At 42.0% G+C, this 18674-nt stretch overlaps 1 protein-coding gene across 1 annotated transcript in view; it reads right to left on the bottom strand.

The window, feature by feature from the left end:
* Positions 1 to 18674, bottom strand: part of ABCA12 (ATP binding cassette subfamily A member 12) — a 542556-nt gene that overhangs the window by 517466 nt on the left and 6416 nt on the right. Inside the window, 1 exon segment of the mRNA XM_030210844.1 lies at positions 17843 to 17862. Within this exon segment, the coding sequence (XP_030066704.1) occupies positions 17843 to 17862 (20 nt within the window).

Here is an 18674-nt window from a genome sequence, read left to right as displayed (position 1 = left end):
TGGTGCCTTTTTCAGGCTTAGGGCTCGCTGGCCAGTTGCACTCCCCTAGCACCATCCCTGCTCAGTATAGAAGGAAATGCATCTCTTTCAACTTCATTGGTGTTGTATTACATGAAAGAGGGGAAGGGGAAATGGGACTTGATATACCATCTTTCTGTGGCTTTTGCAACTACATTTAAAGCAGTTTACTTATTTGTACCTGGGGCATGGAGGGTTAAGTGACTTGCCCAGAGTCACAAGGAACTGCAGTGGGAATCAAACCCAGTTCCCCAGGATCAAAGTCCACTGCACTAACCACTAGGCTACTCCTCTAGGTGTGGCTCCTTGGGATTTTGGTTTAATTTATGTTTATCATTTTTTGTCAGCTATTACGTATTTGGCATTTGTTTTGTGTGTGTGTGTGTGTGTGTGTGTGACCAAGGTATTCTGCTAGCATCAATTTTCTATGTAGCATTCTGTAGTAATTTGGCTTGTTCAATTTTCCCGATAGTGGAGGGGTTATATGTGAAGAGGAAGGGGAGACAGGGGTTTTGTCAATTTTTGTTCTGTATTGTTTGACAGTTGAACAGAATATTGTTTCTTTTTATACTTTAATAAAATACTTTAAATATAAAATAAGAACCGTTCTAGGCTCGTGCAATATGGACCAGACAGAGCTCGCTGGAACGGGATGGGGACTAGGACAGAGCTTGTGGGAATGGGGTGGGGACAGGGACAGTGCACATGGGAAGAGGACAGGGACAGAGTTCGTGGAGATGGGGAGCAGGGAAGGGGACAATCTTTGTCCCTGTGTTATTCTCTAGTACTGAATATTCATATTCAATTTGATTTGGCCCTGAATAGTGCCCCAAATACATTATTCGTATTTGGCCAAATAGTGATTTAAATTTGAATACGAGTAATCCAGGGCTCTACTGAAAGAAACACTTGATCTCTGATTTCACATTGCTTCTTATATTATTTGTTATGTTATACCTCAATGCCCATAATTCATATTTGACCAAATAATATTTTTCATTCTTCGTATTTGGCCGAACAGTAAAATATGCTATTTGGTACAACTGTAGTTGCTACTAAAATGGTCAGCGGTCTTCATCATAAAGCACACGTGGACAGACTTAAAGATCTCAATATATGTGTTTTGTAAGAAAAGTAGGCGAGAGGAGTTGAGGAGTGGCCTAGTGGTTAGCATGGTGGACTTTGGTCCTGGGGAGCTGGGTTTGATTCCCACTGCAGACACAGGCAGCTCCCTGTGACCCTTAGCAAGTCACTTAACCCTCCATTGTCCCAGGTACAAAGAAGTACCTATATATAATATGTAAGCCACATTGAACTTGCTATGAGTGGGAAAGCGCAGGGTACAAATGTAAAAAGATATATATATAATAGGAACATTTAAATACCTCCACAATGTAAATGTGCAGGAGGTGGGTATGTTTCAATTAAAATTAAACTCTAGAATGAGGAGTGATAAAAACAAGGACTGTATCTGAATTCAAGAAGCATGGGACAAGCACAGAGGATTTCTAATGGCAAAGAAGTGATTGTAGGGCTTAGTAGATTATTTATTTTATTACATATGTACCCCGTGCTTTCCCACACATAATAGGCTCAATGCGGCTTACATAGTAAAAAAAACAATACAAGTTCTGTATGAGAATATTACAAGCTGTAATAAACATTATAATGATAAGGTTTTAAGAATAAATGATTTGGATATGGGAAGGTAAAGACAGAATAGGCAAAAGAAAAGGAGATTGGGATGGGTATGTTATGAGAAGATGGAGAAGAAAGGATTTGAGGATGAGTATGATAAGATTTGGTCCTGGGGAACTGGGTTCGATTAGTTGGTATGGGTGGGCAGACTAGATAGGTCAAATGATCTTTATCTGCTGACATTTTCTATCGGGTCGATATTCAGCTTGTGCTGGACAGCATTTTTTTAAAAACTGGCTGCTATGGGCTTCTTATATCCGAATATTCAGTGCTGGGCCCTACACAGATCCTGAAGCTGAATATTCATGTATAATGCAGCCACTTGCACTTATCCAGTTACTGGCAATACTCAGACTGGCACCTGGACAACTATCTGGATAAGGTTAGGGCAGCCATTTTGCTGTCCTTTTATCTGGATAGAATACACAGCAGAGTATATATAATTGCTAATTGGATAACTCCAGCCTCTGCCCCATAATTGTCCTTGGCACTGTATTTTTGGAAAGCGTGAACAGACGCTTCACATCCACCTGTTCCATTACAATTGAATGACCCCTGACACAGGCGCTTTGTGCCGAAACACGGCCTATGTCGGGTCAATGGTACAAGATTTATGTACAAGACATATGATGTGCAATTAAAGATTTGTCCCACTTGTGAAGGCTCCTGGTACTTTTTTTTTTTGCTGTTTGGACTTTGTTTTTTGCTTTGAACCCTCTTTTTGTTGTCTGCACATATAAGTGTTGCCATACTGGGACTGGGAAGATCCATCAAGCCCAGCATCCTGTTTCTAACAGTGGCCAGACCAGGTTACAAGTACCTGGCAAGATCCCAAAAGAGTACAAAACATTTTACGCTGCTTATTCTGGAAATAAGCAGTGGATTTTCTTGAAGTCCATTTTACTAATGGCTTATGGACTTTTCTTTTAGGAAGATATCCAAACCTTTTTTAAACCCCGCTAAGCTAACTGCTTTTACTGTATTCTCTAGCAACGAATTCCAGAGTTTAATTGCACATTGAGTAAAAAATATTTTCTCTGATTCGTTTTAAATGTACTACTTTGTAGCTTCATTGCATGCCCCCTAGTCCTAGTATTTTTGGAATACTAGGTGATTAATGTCTACCTATTCAACTCTACTCATTATTTTATAGACCTCTTATCATATCTCCCCTCTGCCATCTTTTCTCCAAACTGAAGCGCCCTAGCCGCTTTAGCCTTTCCTCATAGGGAAGTCATCCCATCCCCTTTATCAATCTTCTCACCCTTCTCTGTACGTTTTCTAATTCATATCTTTTTTGAGATGCAGTGATCAGAATTGCACACAATATTTGAGGTGCGGTCACACCATGGAGCGATACAAAAGCATTATAATGTCCTCATTTTTGTTTTCCATTCCTTTCCTAATAATACCTAACATTCTATTTGCTTTCTTAGCCACCACCACACACTGAGCAGAGGGTTTCAACATATCATCAATGATGACACCTAGATCCCTTTCCTGGTCCATGACTCCTAATGTGGAACCTTGCATTACGTAGCTATAGTTCGGGTTTCTCTTTCCCATTTGCATCACTTTGCACTTGCTCACATTAAACATCATCTGCCATTTGGATGCCCAGTCTCCCAGTCTTGTAAGGTCCTGTTGTAATTTTTCACAATCCTCTTGCGATTTAACAACTTTGAATAAATTTGTGTCGTCGGCAAATGTAATTACCTCACTAGTTACTCCCATTTCTAGATCATTTATAAAAGCAGAGGTCCCAGCACAGACCCATGAGGAACCCCACTGTCTACACTTCTCCATCGAGAATACTGACCATTTAACCCTACTCTCTGTTTTCTATCTTTTAACTAGTTTTTAATCCACAATAGCACACTACCTCCTATCACATGACTCCAATTTCCTCTGGAGTCTTTCATGAGATACTTTGTCAAATGCCTTTTGAAAATCCAGATACATAATATTGACCATCTCACATTTATCCACATGTTTTTCACCCCTTCAAAGAAATGTAATAGATTGGTGAGGCAAGATTTCCCTTCACTATATCCATGTTGGCTTTGTCTCATTAATCCATGCTTTTGAATATGCTCTGTAATTTTGTTCTTTATAATAGTCTCTACCACTTTACCTGGCACAGTCAGGCTCACCAGTCTATAATTTCCTGGCTCACCTCTGGGACCTTTTTTAAAAATTGGCATTACATTGGTCACCCTCCAATCTTCTGGTACCATGCTTAATTTTAAAGATAAATTACATATTACTAACAATAGTTCTGAAAGTTCATTTTTCAATTCTATCAGTACTCTGGGATGAATTCCATCTGGTCCTGGCAATTTGCTACTATTCAGTTTTTCAAATTGTGCCATTACATCTTCCAGGTTTATAAAGATTTCATTCAGTTTCTCTGACTCTTCAGCTTTGAATACCATTTCTGGCACCAATATCTCTCCCGAAGCAAAGAATTCATTTAATCTTTCCGCTATGGCTTTGTCTTCCCTGAGTACCCCTTTTACCCTTCGGTCATCTAGGTCCAACTGATTCTTTTACCAGCTTCTTGCTTTTTATATACCTAAAAAAAAAAATTTTACTATGTGCTTTTGACTCCAATGCAATCTTTTTTTTCCCTTATCAGCACTTTGCATTTGACGTGCCATTCCTTATCCTGTTTCTTATTATTTTCAGTTGGATCCTTCTTCCATTTTCTGAAGGATTTTCTTTTAGCTCTAAAGGCTTCCTTCACCTCACTTTTTAACCATGCCAGCTGTATTGGTCTTCCTTCCTCCTTTTTTAATACGTGGAATATATTTGGCCTGGGCTTCCAGGATGGTATTTTTGAACAGCATCCACACCTGATGTAAATTTTTGACCTTCGCGATGTAAATTTTTGACCTTTGCAACTAGTGGAGTAGCCTAGTGGTTAGTGCCCAGGTTTGATCCTGGGGAACTGGGCTCGAATCCCACTGCAGCTCCTTGAGACTCTGGGCAAGTCACTTAACCCTCTATTGCCCCTGGTACAAAATAAGTACCTGAGTATATATGTAAACCGCTTTGAATGTAGTTGTAAAAACCTCAGAAAGGCAGTATATCAAGTCCCATTTCCCCTTCTCTAAGCTTTTTTTCACTGTTCTTCTCATAGACTCCTTTTTTTTTTGTTACATTTGTACCCCGTGCTTTCCCACTGATAGCAGGCTCAATGTGGCTTACATGGGGCAACAGAGGGTTAAGTGACTTGCCCAGAGTCACAAGGAACTACCTGTGCTTGAGGTGGGAATTGAACTCAGTTCCCCATGACCAAAGTCCACCACCCTAACCACTAGGCCACTCCTAGTTGCTAATGTATTGCATTTCCAGTGTGTACTTACTCCAAAGTCGATATCAAATCTGATCATATTATGATCACTGTTATCAAGCGACCCCAGCACCATTACTTCCTGCACCAGATCATGCACTCCACTAAGGACTAGGTCTAGAATTTTTTCTCCTCTTGTTGGCTCCTGTATCAGCTGCTCCATAAAGCAATTCTTGATTTCATCAAGGAATTTTACCTCTCTAGCATGCCTTGATGTTAATAATGGCTTATGGATTTTTCTTTTAGGAAAATATCCAAAACTTTTTAAACCCTGCTAAGCCAACTGCTTTTACCACATTCTCTGGTAATGAATTCCAGCGATGTATTTTGGCGGCGCCGCAAACAGCTGGCCAGACCCATATTTTCAAAAAAGATGGCCGGCCATCTTTTGTTTCAATAATACGATTCCGGCCAGCCAAATGCCTTGGATCTGGCCAGGGTTTGAGATGGCCGGCGTACTTTTTTAGCGATAATGGAAAGTTATGTCGGCCATCTCAAACCCCGGCCAAATTCAAGACATTTGGCCGTGGGAGGAGCCAGCATTTTAGTGCACTGGCCCCCCTGACATGCCAGGACACCAACCGGGCTCCCTAGGGGTCACTGCAGTGGACTTCAGAAAAGCTCCCACGTGCATAGCTCCCTTACTTTGGGAGCTGAGCCCCCCAACCCCCCCCCAAACCTACTACCCACAAATGTACTGCACCCACTAAAACTACTCCAGGGACCTGCATACAGCCTCGAGGACTTATTGCTGCTGTATAACTTTGGCACACCAGTTGACACCTGAAGACTAATCTCTTTAAAAAGTCCTTTATTTGAATAAGCACGTTTACTCACAGTTAACTGCAGATCAGAGGTTGTGCCCCACTGGCAAAGAGTAAGTTGTGCCCCACTGGCAAAGAGTCCCCTGGTACTAAGATGAGCAGTAGGTCAGAGCTGGCACAGTGGTGTACAATGCCCTCTTTCAGCACCATTCAAGGTAAGAACTACGTTCTCTAACGTGGGTAACACAGGAAAGGGAACTAAAACTGGCTTACAAAAATGGCCACTACCGCATGGACTACAACAGGAAACAAAACAGGGCACACTCTGACCCAGTAAGCAGGGGGAAAGCACCAGGGGAGTAGAGCCTACCAACTACCAATACCTACACCCACGACAATGCATTGCTGATGTGACTCTGCAGTGCAAATAACAAAAAAGGTGTCACACTCACCCCAGAGCCACATCACAAGAAGGAAAAGGCTGTCGGAGGACAGAACACATTCTGCTGTCATGGAGGTGGGTATGGCATTTGAGGCTGGCATACAGGCTGGAAAAAAAAGTGTTTAAAGTGGGGGGGGTTTTGGTGGGAGGGGGTTAGTGACCACTGGGGCAGTATGGGGAGGTCATCTCCGCTTCCTTCCGGTGGTCATCTGGTGAGTTGGGGCACGTTTTTGAGGCTTGGTTGTGAAAATAAAAGGACCAAGTAAACCCGGCGAAATACTGCTTAACGCCGTTTTTTTTTCCATTATCGGCAAAAGCTGGCTATCTGGTAGCCACGCCCATACCCGCCCATGTCCCGCCTTTGCTTTGCCACCGACACGCCCCTTTGAACTTTCGCCAGCGAGGCGACGGGAAAGCGGCAATGCTGTCAAAAAAAGCAGCTTTCGATTATATTGATTTTGCCGCTTTTCCGCAATCGCCGGCCATCTCCCAATTTGTGTCGGGAAATAGCTGGCGATCACTTTCGATTATGAGCTGGATAGTAACATAGTAGATGACGGCAGAAAAAGACCTACACGGTCCATCCAGTCTGCCCAACAAGATAAACTCATGTGCTACGTTTTGTGTATACCTTACCTTGATTTGTATCTGCCATTGTCAGGGCACAGACCGTATAAGTCTGCCCAGCACTAGCCCCGCCTCCCCCCACCAGCTCTACTACTACTACTCAATATTTCCAAGGCGCTACCAGACTCACGCAGAGTTATACTGCCACCCAATCTCAGCTAAGCTTCTGAGGATCCCTTCCTTCTGAAAAGGATTCTTTTATGTTTATCCCATGCATGTTTGAATTCCGTTACCGTTTTCATCTCCACCACCTCCCGCGGGAGGGCATTCCAAGTATCCACCACTCTCTCTGTGAAAAAATACTTCCTGACATTTTTCCTGAGTCTGTCCCCCTTCAATCTCCTTTCATGTCCTCTCGTTCTACCTCCTTCCCATCTACGGAAAAGGTTCGTTTGCGGATTTATACCTTTCAAGTATTTGAATGGTATAAATACGTAGGGGGGGTGGGCCTGGGTCTGCCTGTCTGAAGTGCACTGCACCCAGTAAAACTGCTCCAGGGTCCTGCATACTGCTGCGATGGACCTGAGTATGACATTTGAGGCTGGTATAGAGGCTGGCAAAAATATTTTTAAAGAATTTTTTGAGAGTGGGAGGGGGTTAGTGACCACTGGGAGAGTAAGGGGAGGTCATCCCTGATTTCCTCCAGTGGTCATCTGGTCAGTTTGGGCACTGTTTCGTGGCTTGGTAGTAACAAAAAAAGGACCAAGTAAAGTCGTCCAAGAGCTCATCAGGGACGCCCTTCTTTTTTCGATTATGGGTCTAGGACGCCCATGTGTAGGCACGCCCAGTCCCACCTTCGCTACGCCTCCGACAAGCCCCCAGAAATTTTGGCTGTCCTTGCGATGGAAAGCAGTTGGGGACACCCAAAATCAGCTTTCGATTATGCCAATTTGGGCGACCCTGGAAGAAGGTCGCCCAGCTTCTGATTTGTGTTGAAAGATGGGCGTCCTTCTCTTTCAAAAATAAGCCTGATAGTATCATTAATATCTTACAGCAGGTGGCTTAGTTCATTCATATTTTTACCATTGCATAGCTATAAATAAAGAGAATTGTAATTAGGAGAAAAATTAAAGGCATTTTGCACATTTAGCAGTGTGGTTAAATGGGGAGAGGTTAAGAAGTTGAATGAGGTTTGGAATTCAAATATGAAAGTCTTTTTTAATGAATTTTAAGGGTGTTGAATTAAAACCTGGCTATTTTGCATCATATTAATAAATGCATTTTTTAAATTATTATACATGAGACACTGGAGAATTGGGTTCTTATATTTGTTTAGAACACACACGTGGCCCATTTACTAAACGCGGTAGGCACTAGTATGTGCCTACCACATGCCAAAACGCACTGCTGCAGGATGCACTGAGGCGTCCTGCAGTATATACTAATCCTGAGCAAAAAAAATAGTTTTTAGTTTTTTTATGTGGGAAGCATGTCTATAGGCAGAGAGTAGGCGTGTCCTGAGCTAATTGGGTTGTACAGATACATTTATTTATTTATTTTATTTATTTGCTGCATTTGTATCCCACATTTTCCCACCTATTTGCAGGCTCAATGTGGCTTACATTGTTCCGTCATGGTGATCGCCATTCCGGAGTGAGAGATACAAGTGGTTTTACATCAAAGATCATGATTGACTGGTAGATTAAACAATCAAGTATAAAGAGTTCATATTCGGAATAACAGATAAGGTGGTATTGCGTTAAAGTTCATTCGTGGTAGAGTATGCTTTGGCAGTCGAGTACAGAGAGTTAGGTTTTATTCAGTTCAGGCTTGAGTTTCATTGTCTGGTAATTAGGATGGATCATTGCGATACGCCTTGTTGAACAGGCAGGTCTTCAGTGATTTACGAAAGTTGGTTAGGTCACGCATTTTTTTTCACGGCCAATGGTAGTGCATTCCATAACTGCGTGCTTATGTAGGAAAAGCTGGATGCATATGTTAATTTGTATTTTAGTCCTTTGCAGCTGAGGAAATGGCGGTTCAGCAATGTGCGTGCTGATATTTTAGTGCTTCTGGGTGGTAAGTCTATGAGGTCTGACATGTAAACCGGGGCCTCTCCGTAAATGATTTTTTGAACCAGGGTGCAGATTTTGAACGTAATACGTTCTTTAAGTGGGCGCGTGCTGTCCAATTATCATGGGAGCAGTGCAGGAGCCCTTATGCCTAGTAAATAGGTGGCAGGAAGGGCTCCCATAGTAATGGCCATGCGCTAATTAGGAAATTAGTACATGGCCATTACAGGAAATATACAAATGTGCCATTGTATTGCTGCGCTAAAAGTGGCCACAGTGCATGGGAAACCCACGCACTGCAAACAGTGCCGGCCACTTTTGAATGCGGCAAACTAAGAGGGCTCCTTTGTGTCATGTGTCAGGGGTTTTACTTGTATTTTATTTTTGTTATATAGAATAATGTTGCCTATAATCCACCTGGGGGCTTAGAACAAAATAACATCAGAAAATCAAAGCTAAAATAAAATAATGCAAACACCAGGCAGTACAATGCAATCCCTTCATCCTTCTTTCCAAATTTACTTCTCTACAGCATGCTAGTAAGCATTGTCATCTATGTGCGATACTGTATATATAGGATATGTGCTTGGGGTCAGGGATAGGCAGCTGATTCCAGATTCCAAGTGCATCAGCTTCATTCTGTCTTCGTCCAAATTTATTTATGTTTTTCCTTGTTTATATTCCGAAGCACCTTTCCCAATATGACTCAGAATGGAGTAAAATATATAAATATAATTTTTTAAATTGCAGTATGAAAATAAACTATACATATCTGAAACAATGGGCACAACCTAATAAACTAGCATGCAATGTGTTGGACCTAATTGTATAATCCCTCTGTATAAACTGTGTAGTATATTGCTACATTACAAAGAAAAACATCAGACAATGTCACTACTAAATGTTTAACACTCCAAAATATGCAAAGTATACCATCACTATTGTTCCTAGTACCTGTAGCTTATGAATTTATGTATTTTCATAATATTCTTAAATAAAGGGACATTTTCTTTGTGATATTAATAGAAAATGGTATCCTATGATCTATGTTCCAATTTGCTCCCTTGACCTTCATTTCTCTGGCTTCAAGATCTTGAGAATATAATGAGTGCTCAAGAATTGCTAGATTACAGGAGCAGAAAAAGTAGAAGAACCACCCCTCAATTCATATGTTCACAGGACTGCTCATGAAGCCCATTGCCTAAATAGAAATCCTGATGCCAAATCTAGGTCATAAAAGAACATGATTTGTTGAGACAAATCAACCCAGAATAATCCAATAGAAATTGAAGCTAAAGAGTACACTCAGAAGCTAAAGCATTAAAAATATATATAGAGAGAGAATATTAAATCTAGTTCAGAAAGAGAGAAAATAATAATGAGACCCAAGAGCTAGAAAAAGCTTTATGAAATATAAAGGTTAAGTTGATAAAATTTAATATTTGTCAGCAAATCTAATTTTACTTTATTTACTCTCCATAGTATAGTCTTATTTGAGATGTTCTATACAATCTCCTAGAGGTTTTTGGTGCCCTTTCTTGACACCACCTCCAGTTTCTGTTGTCCACTACTTACAGTATTTTATCAATTTTTCTTCTCCACTAAAACTGTACTTTTCACTTACCGGTTGCCTTAAGACACCCAGCCAGTTTTTCCACAATAATACTCGGAGCTGCCATAAAAATGAAGACATGTCTCAAACTTTCAAAATGAATTCAAAATAACAATTGCCTGAAAATAAGGCTCTTCCTTTGAATCTGAAAAAAAAAATCTGGCAAAAAAGCCACTAGCTTTGGCTAGTGTAGTGCTTCAGAAAACTCAAGTACCCTTTACATATTCTTTTTTTTTTCTGTGAATTCCACGAAAAGGTTGGTTCAGTTATTTCCTTCGAATGTTCTGTGGAAGTCTTCGGTTTCCAGATCCTGTTTTTGAAATTAGCCTGCAGGAAGGTGAACAGCTGAGATGCTTCCTTGGATCGTCTGTGCACAGACAGAAGAAGTGGCCAGTTTCTAGAGACATATTGTACCTGCTAAAAGCAGTAAGGATGGCATTCTTTGAAAATGTATCTTACACAATGCAAAAAAAATTTAAAAGTCACACCTCCTTCATCTCTCTCTTCTCCCTTGTGTTGTCACCAGGACACGCCTTGGTAAAGTTTTACCTGACTGACGACAGATGTTATATTATATACTCTAAGAAAGGTTATTAGGTTGCCCTGCCCTTTCCCTTCTCACACTCATAATACCATGTGGAAATGAATGTGCAATAAGTTACTATCGGACACAAGGCGAAGGGTTATCCTGTGTTTTTTTTTAGCTTTTAGTTACCTCTCATAAGGTTTATTGCTTGTTGCTGAGGAGAATGTGCTTCTATTTACATAAAAGAAAAGTACTGAGTGCAAACAGGCGCAAGGTATAGCTGGAACTTCAGTCCTATTATTATTGTTTAGTTGTCCAGATACAAATAAAAGAGAGCCCTTTCTCTATGGTACTTACAATCTAGTCAACACAGACATGCAGGGCTAAGAAGAGGTTACAGGACACTAACATTAGAAAGAGCCAAAGTCAAAGATTGAAAAACATCCTTAAAAAGATGAGATTTTAAGCTACTTATGAATATGGTGGGGGAGAGACAGCAAGATGCTGCGACTCAGGAAGTCCATTCCACAATTACAGAATATGAAGCGAGAAAACATGGGCAGTGGGTAACTGTATAAAGTAGAAATTACATCTTAACAAGCTGGTAAAGTGTATGAAAAAGTGAAATTGTGGAAGGTAATTCAGGATAACACACTAGCTAAAACTGGTGATGAGGCTAATAATCCCATCTTACCTTATCAGATACATAAACAGCCTTAAAAATTCTTGTTTATAAGTGACTTGTTATGGGACATGGCAAATTAGAACCTGAGCGTCAACAAGCTATTCTGTGCTGGGTGTTTCCAAAACTCAAGGACTCAATTTAGTACTCAAAAGCAAACATGCTCAGTCTTGTGCTTTAGATCAGAACATGCAAAACAGCAGCAGTTGCCTTAAAAAAAACAACCCTAAATGATCAAGAAAATCAGTCCTGCTCATAACGCAACTGATGAGATACAAGAAAGTGAAAGCCATGCTTTTGTATAGATTTTCTAGCCATTTCCATCTTTGGCCCAATTTAAAGTGATCTACACTTTTTAGTAAAGGTCATTTTTAATAGGGTGAGTTCCAGGACCGTATGCCACTTTCCCCATGAGTTTGGACCAGTTTAGTGAATTTTCTGGAATGCATCATGACTCCAGACTTACAGAGAGCAGAACTGAAATGCTGCCCTTTTGGCCCTAGTTGAAAGAGCTAAAAAAGAAATTAGAGATGACCATTGAAAATGTAAAATTGAAGCAACAAAACATTATTGGAGCAATTCTGTAAGCTTGGGATTAGAGCTATGAACCACTTATGCACTTGAAAGGTGTCTTTAATTGGTATTTTGGTGCATAAGTACAGTAGGCACTGTGCTACAAAGCAAGAATTCTCAAACCAGTCCTCAGGACACACTCATCCAGTCAGGTTTTCAGGATACCCACAATGAATATACCTGAGATAGATTTGCATATAACGGCAGCAATGCATGCAAATCTATCTCATGCATATTCATTGTGGGGTATCTTGAAAATCAGACTGGTTGGGTGTGTCCCGAGAACCCCTGCTATAAAGTAATACCTAAGTGCTATAACATATAACTGCAAGGTAGGAGAAAATGTGGGAGACGCATAGATGGGCCATGGGCATGGCACTAAGCAGAGATGTAGCCAGACCTCAAATTTTAGATGGGCCACTGGGCAAACTGGGTGGGCTCTTGTATTGTAGACTCCACAACCCCCCCCCCCCCCCCCATGCCAAGTCAAAACTTTACAGTAAATACCTGTCTATGCTGATGGGGATCCCCAAGCCCCACCAGCTTCAGGGGTCCTCTGGCAGCAAGAACAGCTCCCTCTCCTTCTTGATCCAACTGGCAGCACTGTCCACGCACTGCTGCTGCCCCGCCCCTTTGCGCATGTTCTGTTGAAAACTGAGCATGGGCAGCTGGGGGAGGCCAGTTCGATGGTAGTGTGTTGACAGTGCCATCGGCTGAAGCAAGTAGGAAATGGAGCTGTTCTTGCTGCCAGAGGACCCCTGCAGCTGGTGGGGCTTTGGGATCATCACCAGCCAATGACAAGTGCGTAAGAATTTTGGGTGGGCCTGAGCACAAAGTGGGTGGGCCCAGGCCCACCCATGGCTGTGCCACTGGCTCCAAGTAACATGCTTAACTAATAGAATATTATGTTACACATGTTAGTCGGTTCACTTACACATGTCCATTTACACTGCCATTGGGATGTCATAAGGGGTCGCACTTAAGTTTTGGTGCAACAATGTGAGTTTGCACTAGTAATTCTAAAATATATCACAAAAAAACAAATAGTAGTGTGAAGGGACAGACAAAGTACCTGAATATAATATATGTAAACCACTTTGATTGTATCCACATATATCAAATCCATGAGCCCCTTTATTTTATGATTCATTTGTATTTTCTAGCAATGTTTAGTTCTGCTCATTCTGTTCAGATCTGAGGCAGGGAATGTTAATGCTTCAAAGCTATTTAAGAAACAAAGTTAACTTAGGGGGTCTTTTACTAAAGCTTAGCTTGAGTTATCTGCAGCAGGGCCCATAGTAATAAATTGGGCCCTGCTACAGATAACTCGAGCTAAGCTTTACTAAAAGACCCCCTTAGTCCTTTAAAAGGCATTACCTTGCATTATTTTTTATTTACATTTACTTCCATGTATTCCACATTTTCAGAATATCACTGGTTGATATACAAAACTGTGCTAGTATGGAACTAGAATGTATGTTACAATCAACTCATTCAACATCATGTTTTAGTAATGTAACCCCTAGGGGTTAAAATAAAATTACCTGAGGCTGCTGGGGCAGTGACCCGGAAAGCAAGTGGGCTGCAGGCGGGCATGTGGTTAGCTGGCACAGGCTGCAGGGGTGCCTCAATGAGGGAGAGACAGCTGACAGCATGAGCCAGATGCTGGCTCATGGCAGAGCTGTGCAGTAGGCATGTGCTGGAATAAAAATAAAGCACTCCAGGACATTAAAAAGGTATGAAAAAATGTTTAAATGTTAATTAAATGGTGTATAATGTTATAATTTATTGTAAAAATTGTGTTTTGGAGTTGTTTAGTGTACTTTATGTTAGTGTAGGGGCTCGTGCTGAGCTCTTGTCATGTTATGACACGGTAAAGGTTCTAAACTGTGTATTTAGGCAGTTGGGAGGTAGGTTTGATGCTGAATAGACCTGTGTTAATGGTCTCTGGTCAGCTGTGAGGAAAAGTCTGTTTTAAAATGGATTAAGTGAAGTTTAGGAATTTAATGTGTGTTGAGAAGTGTGACTGAATTAATTAATTAATTTTAAAAGCCTCCCACGTCTTTTAAGGCTTATGGAGTTGTGGCTGAGAGCTGTATGGTAAAGCTGCTGTTTTAATAATAAAATAATTTGATTTTTCAAACAATATCATTAATAGTTTGATAAGCTGATGAGCATGGGCGTAGTTTGACTGTTTCATTTGGGGTGCAAAGGATGGGGTGGAGCATATTAGCATATTCATTTGTATATATATATATATATATATATATATATATATATATATATATATATACAAATGAATATGCTAATATGGAAGAAGGAAGGAAGGGAAAAAGGGAAAAAGAGCTGGCTTTTTTGGGGAATAACCATAATGAACATGTATGAGATATCAAGCCAGCTCTTTCTCTCTTCCTTCCTTCCTTCTTTCCTCCTTACCCAGCACTCCCTCTTCCTCTCCAGTAGTATTTCCCCACCCCCTTTCCCATACAATGCCAGTGTAGACCTTAGAAATGCATAAGCTCCTTATGTAGGTCCTTCAAGAAGTAGTGTGTCATGATTTAGGCTCTACACCCTTTCTGATATTTTGGTGCCACCTTAGTAAGACCAACACACAACCTCTCCACTGCAAAACACTATACACAAACTTGTGCAAAAACAAACTCATAACCAACACATTTACTACTCGTAAAACAGAATAAGTGAGACTGTAAAGAGTTCTACGTAGAAACTACTTGCCCACAAAATACCACACCTTGGTCACACACCAAAGACAGAACAAGGGATCAGAAGTCAGAAATATCAAAATAAAAATTGAATTGGGAACCCCAAGAATTCAAATTAGGCATGTTCCATAACATGGGAGAAATGAAAACACAAATGTATTTTTTCTTGTACTGAAAAAAAAATTACAAAAGACATCTGTGATGCACATTTCCCAAAGCTAAAATATTCCACAAAATAAATTGAAAATAAAATACTTTTTTGAGTATTTTATTTGCATGTTGGTCCCAGTTTCTTCTGTCTGTCTTCTGCTGTCTTTCCAGTGGGTGCAGTCCATTTGTCCATTCTCCATTTCCTTCTTATCTTCTTCTATTCTCTCACTATATCTGTCTCGGACTCGTTTCCTCTTTCTCTGTTTTCTGTCTCTCTCCTCAGATTTTATCTTCTCATTCTTCAGACCTCCACCTATATTTTGTCCTCCACCTCCCCAGCACCCTCTGTTTCCCCTCTCTCTCTCCACCGCCATCAATCCCCTCCCCAGCACCCTCTGTTTCCCCTCTCTCCCTCCTCTGCCATCAATTCCCCTTCCCCAGCAGCTTCTGTTTCCCCTTTCTCCCTCCACTGTCATCAATTCCCCTTCCCCAGCACCCTCTGTTTCCCCTTTCTCCCTCCGCTGCCATCAATCCCCCTCCCCAGCACCCTCTGTTTCCCCTTTCTCCCTCCGCTGCCATCAATCCCCCTCCCCAGCACCCTCTGTTTCCCCTTTCTCCCTCCGCTGCCATCAATCCCCCTCCCCAGCACCCTCTGTTTCTTCTTACTCCCTCCGCTGCCATCAATCCCCCTCCCCAGCACCCTCTGTTTCCCCTCTCTCCCTCCTCTGCCATCAATCCCCCTCCCCAGCACCCTCTGTTTCCCCTCCCTCTCTCCGCTGCTGGCCTGCCGCCATCAATCCCCTCCCTGACTCCAGAACCCTCCCCCTCTCTCTCTCTCCCCCCACCCCCCGCCACCGCCGCTGCCCCCCCCTCCCCTCCTGAGTCCTCGTCTGCCCGTCTCTCCTGTCCACATGGGCACTCACTGTCCTGAAGCCTGCCTTCTCCGTCTCCCTCCTGCGCAGCACCAGCGATTCAGTCAGCCTTCTGGCAGCATTAGGGCCTCTCTCTCCTCAGGTACGTCCCACCTACTCTATTGGGACGTGCCTGAGGAGAGAGAGGCCCCGACACTGCCAGAAGGCTGTCTTACTGAATTGCCAGTGCTGCGCAGGAGGGAGACGGAGAAGGCAGGCTTCAGGTCAGTGAATGCCCACGCAGATGGGAGAGACGGGCAGATGAGGACTTGGGAGGGAGGGAGCAGTGTTGTGCCGGCTCTCTGGTCCTGCGTTTGGGGGGGCAATGCCCCCTCGCCCCCCCCCCCCCCAATCTACGCCCATGCTGATGAGGCTTGTTTAGCTAAAAATATGTCACACTGAGTACTTATGACAAATGTGTTTTCTGCTGTGCACATTTAAGTTTGTTATTCTGAAGTGGGTTCTGTGAGACATTATTAATTGGAAAACTTCCGTTGAACCTTAGAATAAATTACTTTGAAAGGAAAAAGTGGAGTGGAGGAGTGGCCTAGTGGTTAGAGCACCAGTCTTGCAATCCAGAGGTGGCCAGTTCAAATCCCACTGTTGCTCCTTGTGATCTTGGGCAAATCACTTAACCCTCTATTACCTCAGGTACAAACTTAGATTATGAGCCCTCCTGGGATAGAGAAATATCCAGAGTAACTCACCTTGAGCCAGAGGTGTGTCTGGACTCAGGCAGTAGGGGGGGGCCGGAGGGGGTACATTTTAGATCCCCCCTCCGCCATTACCGATCCCCCCAGCCATTGCCAGACCCCCCCCCCCGCCACCAACGACTCTCTCCACCCCCTCCCGCAGCCAACCCGCTCCGGTGCTTATCTTTGCTGGCAGGGTACCCCAACCCCCCCCCCCCCCCGCCAACCGAGGTCCCCTCTTCCGTTGCAGACTGCAAGTTGCAAAGCTTCCTGTTCTTCTGTACGTGCAGGACATCAGACTCAGAAGAACAGGAAGCTTTGCAACTTGCAGCCTGCAACGGAAGAGATGACCTCGGCTGGAGGGGGTTGGGGTCCCTCGCCAGCAAAGATCGGCGACGGGTTGGGGGCGGGAGGGGGTAGAGAGGGTCATCGGTAGGGGGGTCCAGGCCAAAATCTGCAGGGGCCCAGGTCCCTGTGGCCCCACGCAGATACGCCCCTGCCTTGAGCTACTACTGAAAAAGGTGTGAGCAAAATCTAAATGAATAAAAAGTAATTAAATTGATTTTAAAATACAGTGGACTTTAGAGCAGCTGTTCTGTTGGAGAAGACTTTAAAGTCTCTGAATTTAAATAACAATCTCAGTGGTTTGGTAAATTAAAGAGTCATACTGAGATTTTTTTTTAATTATTTGTGGGAGGGATAGAATAGGGTTAAACAATTATACATTTGTTTTTTACTGGGGAAAGCTAGATAGAGAAGTAATTCTAGAGTTATCTAATAAGGTTACTTTAACGATTGAATTAGTTAGGGTTTAGGTTTTTTTTTTAGTTTTTAAAGTTCAGCATAGTAGGTACTCCAGACCTGTTTCCTGGTTCCTGTTGTCATCTTGAATAAGGTACCCAACGATAAAAGAAAGGTGAAGACCCAAATAAATACGAGAGAGCTGGAAGAAATAGCTAAGTTATCTGATTTCACTATACAAGTACATAGAGGACTGACACACAAGAAACTATCTAGAGGGACAAAAACAAAAAAAAACCATATATTTAATACTTACCTGCTCGTCTGATGAAGAACCTGAAAAGTAAACACAAAGAATCAATTCTTACAAATTAGAGGGATTTTAAAATCAACTATTGATGTTAAGTGCATGTTTAAATATAGATTTGTTTTGTGCTGATCTCAAAATTGATACTTATCTGATAGGTTTCTGTTGTGTTCAGAACTGCATTGGTTTGAAAGTCTATGGAGAAACAAAGATTTTGTCAAACATAGTAGAAATGTTATGTTGAACTAATAGTTTTAAATAAATTTATTTAACTTTAAACGTTAAACATTTGCCTGACTGAGTTACTTATTTTAGATTTATTCCCCTCCTATTTTAGAAATAGGAAGGCAAGGCTAGTGAAAATATTTAGACCTTTACCTCCGTTTTGATGGAGTATATCTGAGGTAAACACCTGGGTACAGTAGGATATACTTTTATCCTTGAAGGTCACAGTAATGATATAAATACAAGGTTAAGGCCCCATTTTACAAAGCTGTGCTAGTAGCTGTCGTGTGGCAATGCCAACACAGCCCATTCAAAGTGAATGGGCTGTGCCAGCATTACTGCACCAACAGCGGCTAATGTGGCTTTGTAAAAGGGGGCCAAAGTTAGCCAAGGAAATTGTAATTAACAATCTTAAACTGATAAATCTAGCAACATAAGTGACAAATCTTCAGTGGCGTCTTGAGATTGAAGCTACCTAATTGCAATGAAATATCAAGTTTCTTCTTGGATTTCGGTAATATCCGGGAACCTCTTTTACTAAGCTATATTAAGGAGCTAATGGATGGTTTACTATTGTAGACACACACCCACACTACTGTCTCTTGGTGTTCAAATT

The sequence above is a fragment of the Microcaecilia unicolor genome, chromosome 7 (assembly GCF_901765095.1).
Source record: "Microcaecilia unicolor chromosome 7, aMicUni1.1, whole genome shotgun sequence".
Taxonomy (NCBI): Eukaryota; Metazoa; Chordata; class Amphibia; order Gymnophiona; family Siphonopidae; genus Microcaecilia; species Microcaecilia unicolor.
Note: the sequence above shows the minus strand (reverse complement) of the source record. Positions and strands in the feature narration are given on the sequence as shown.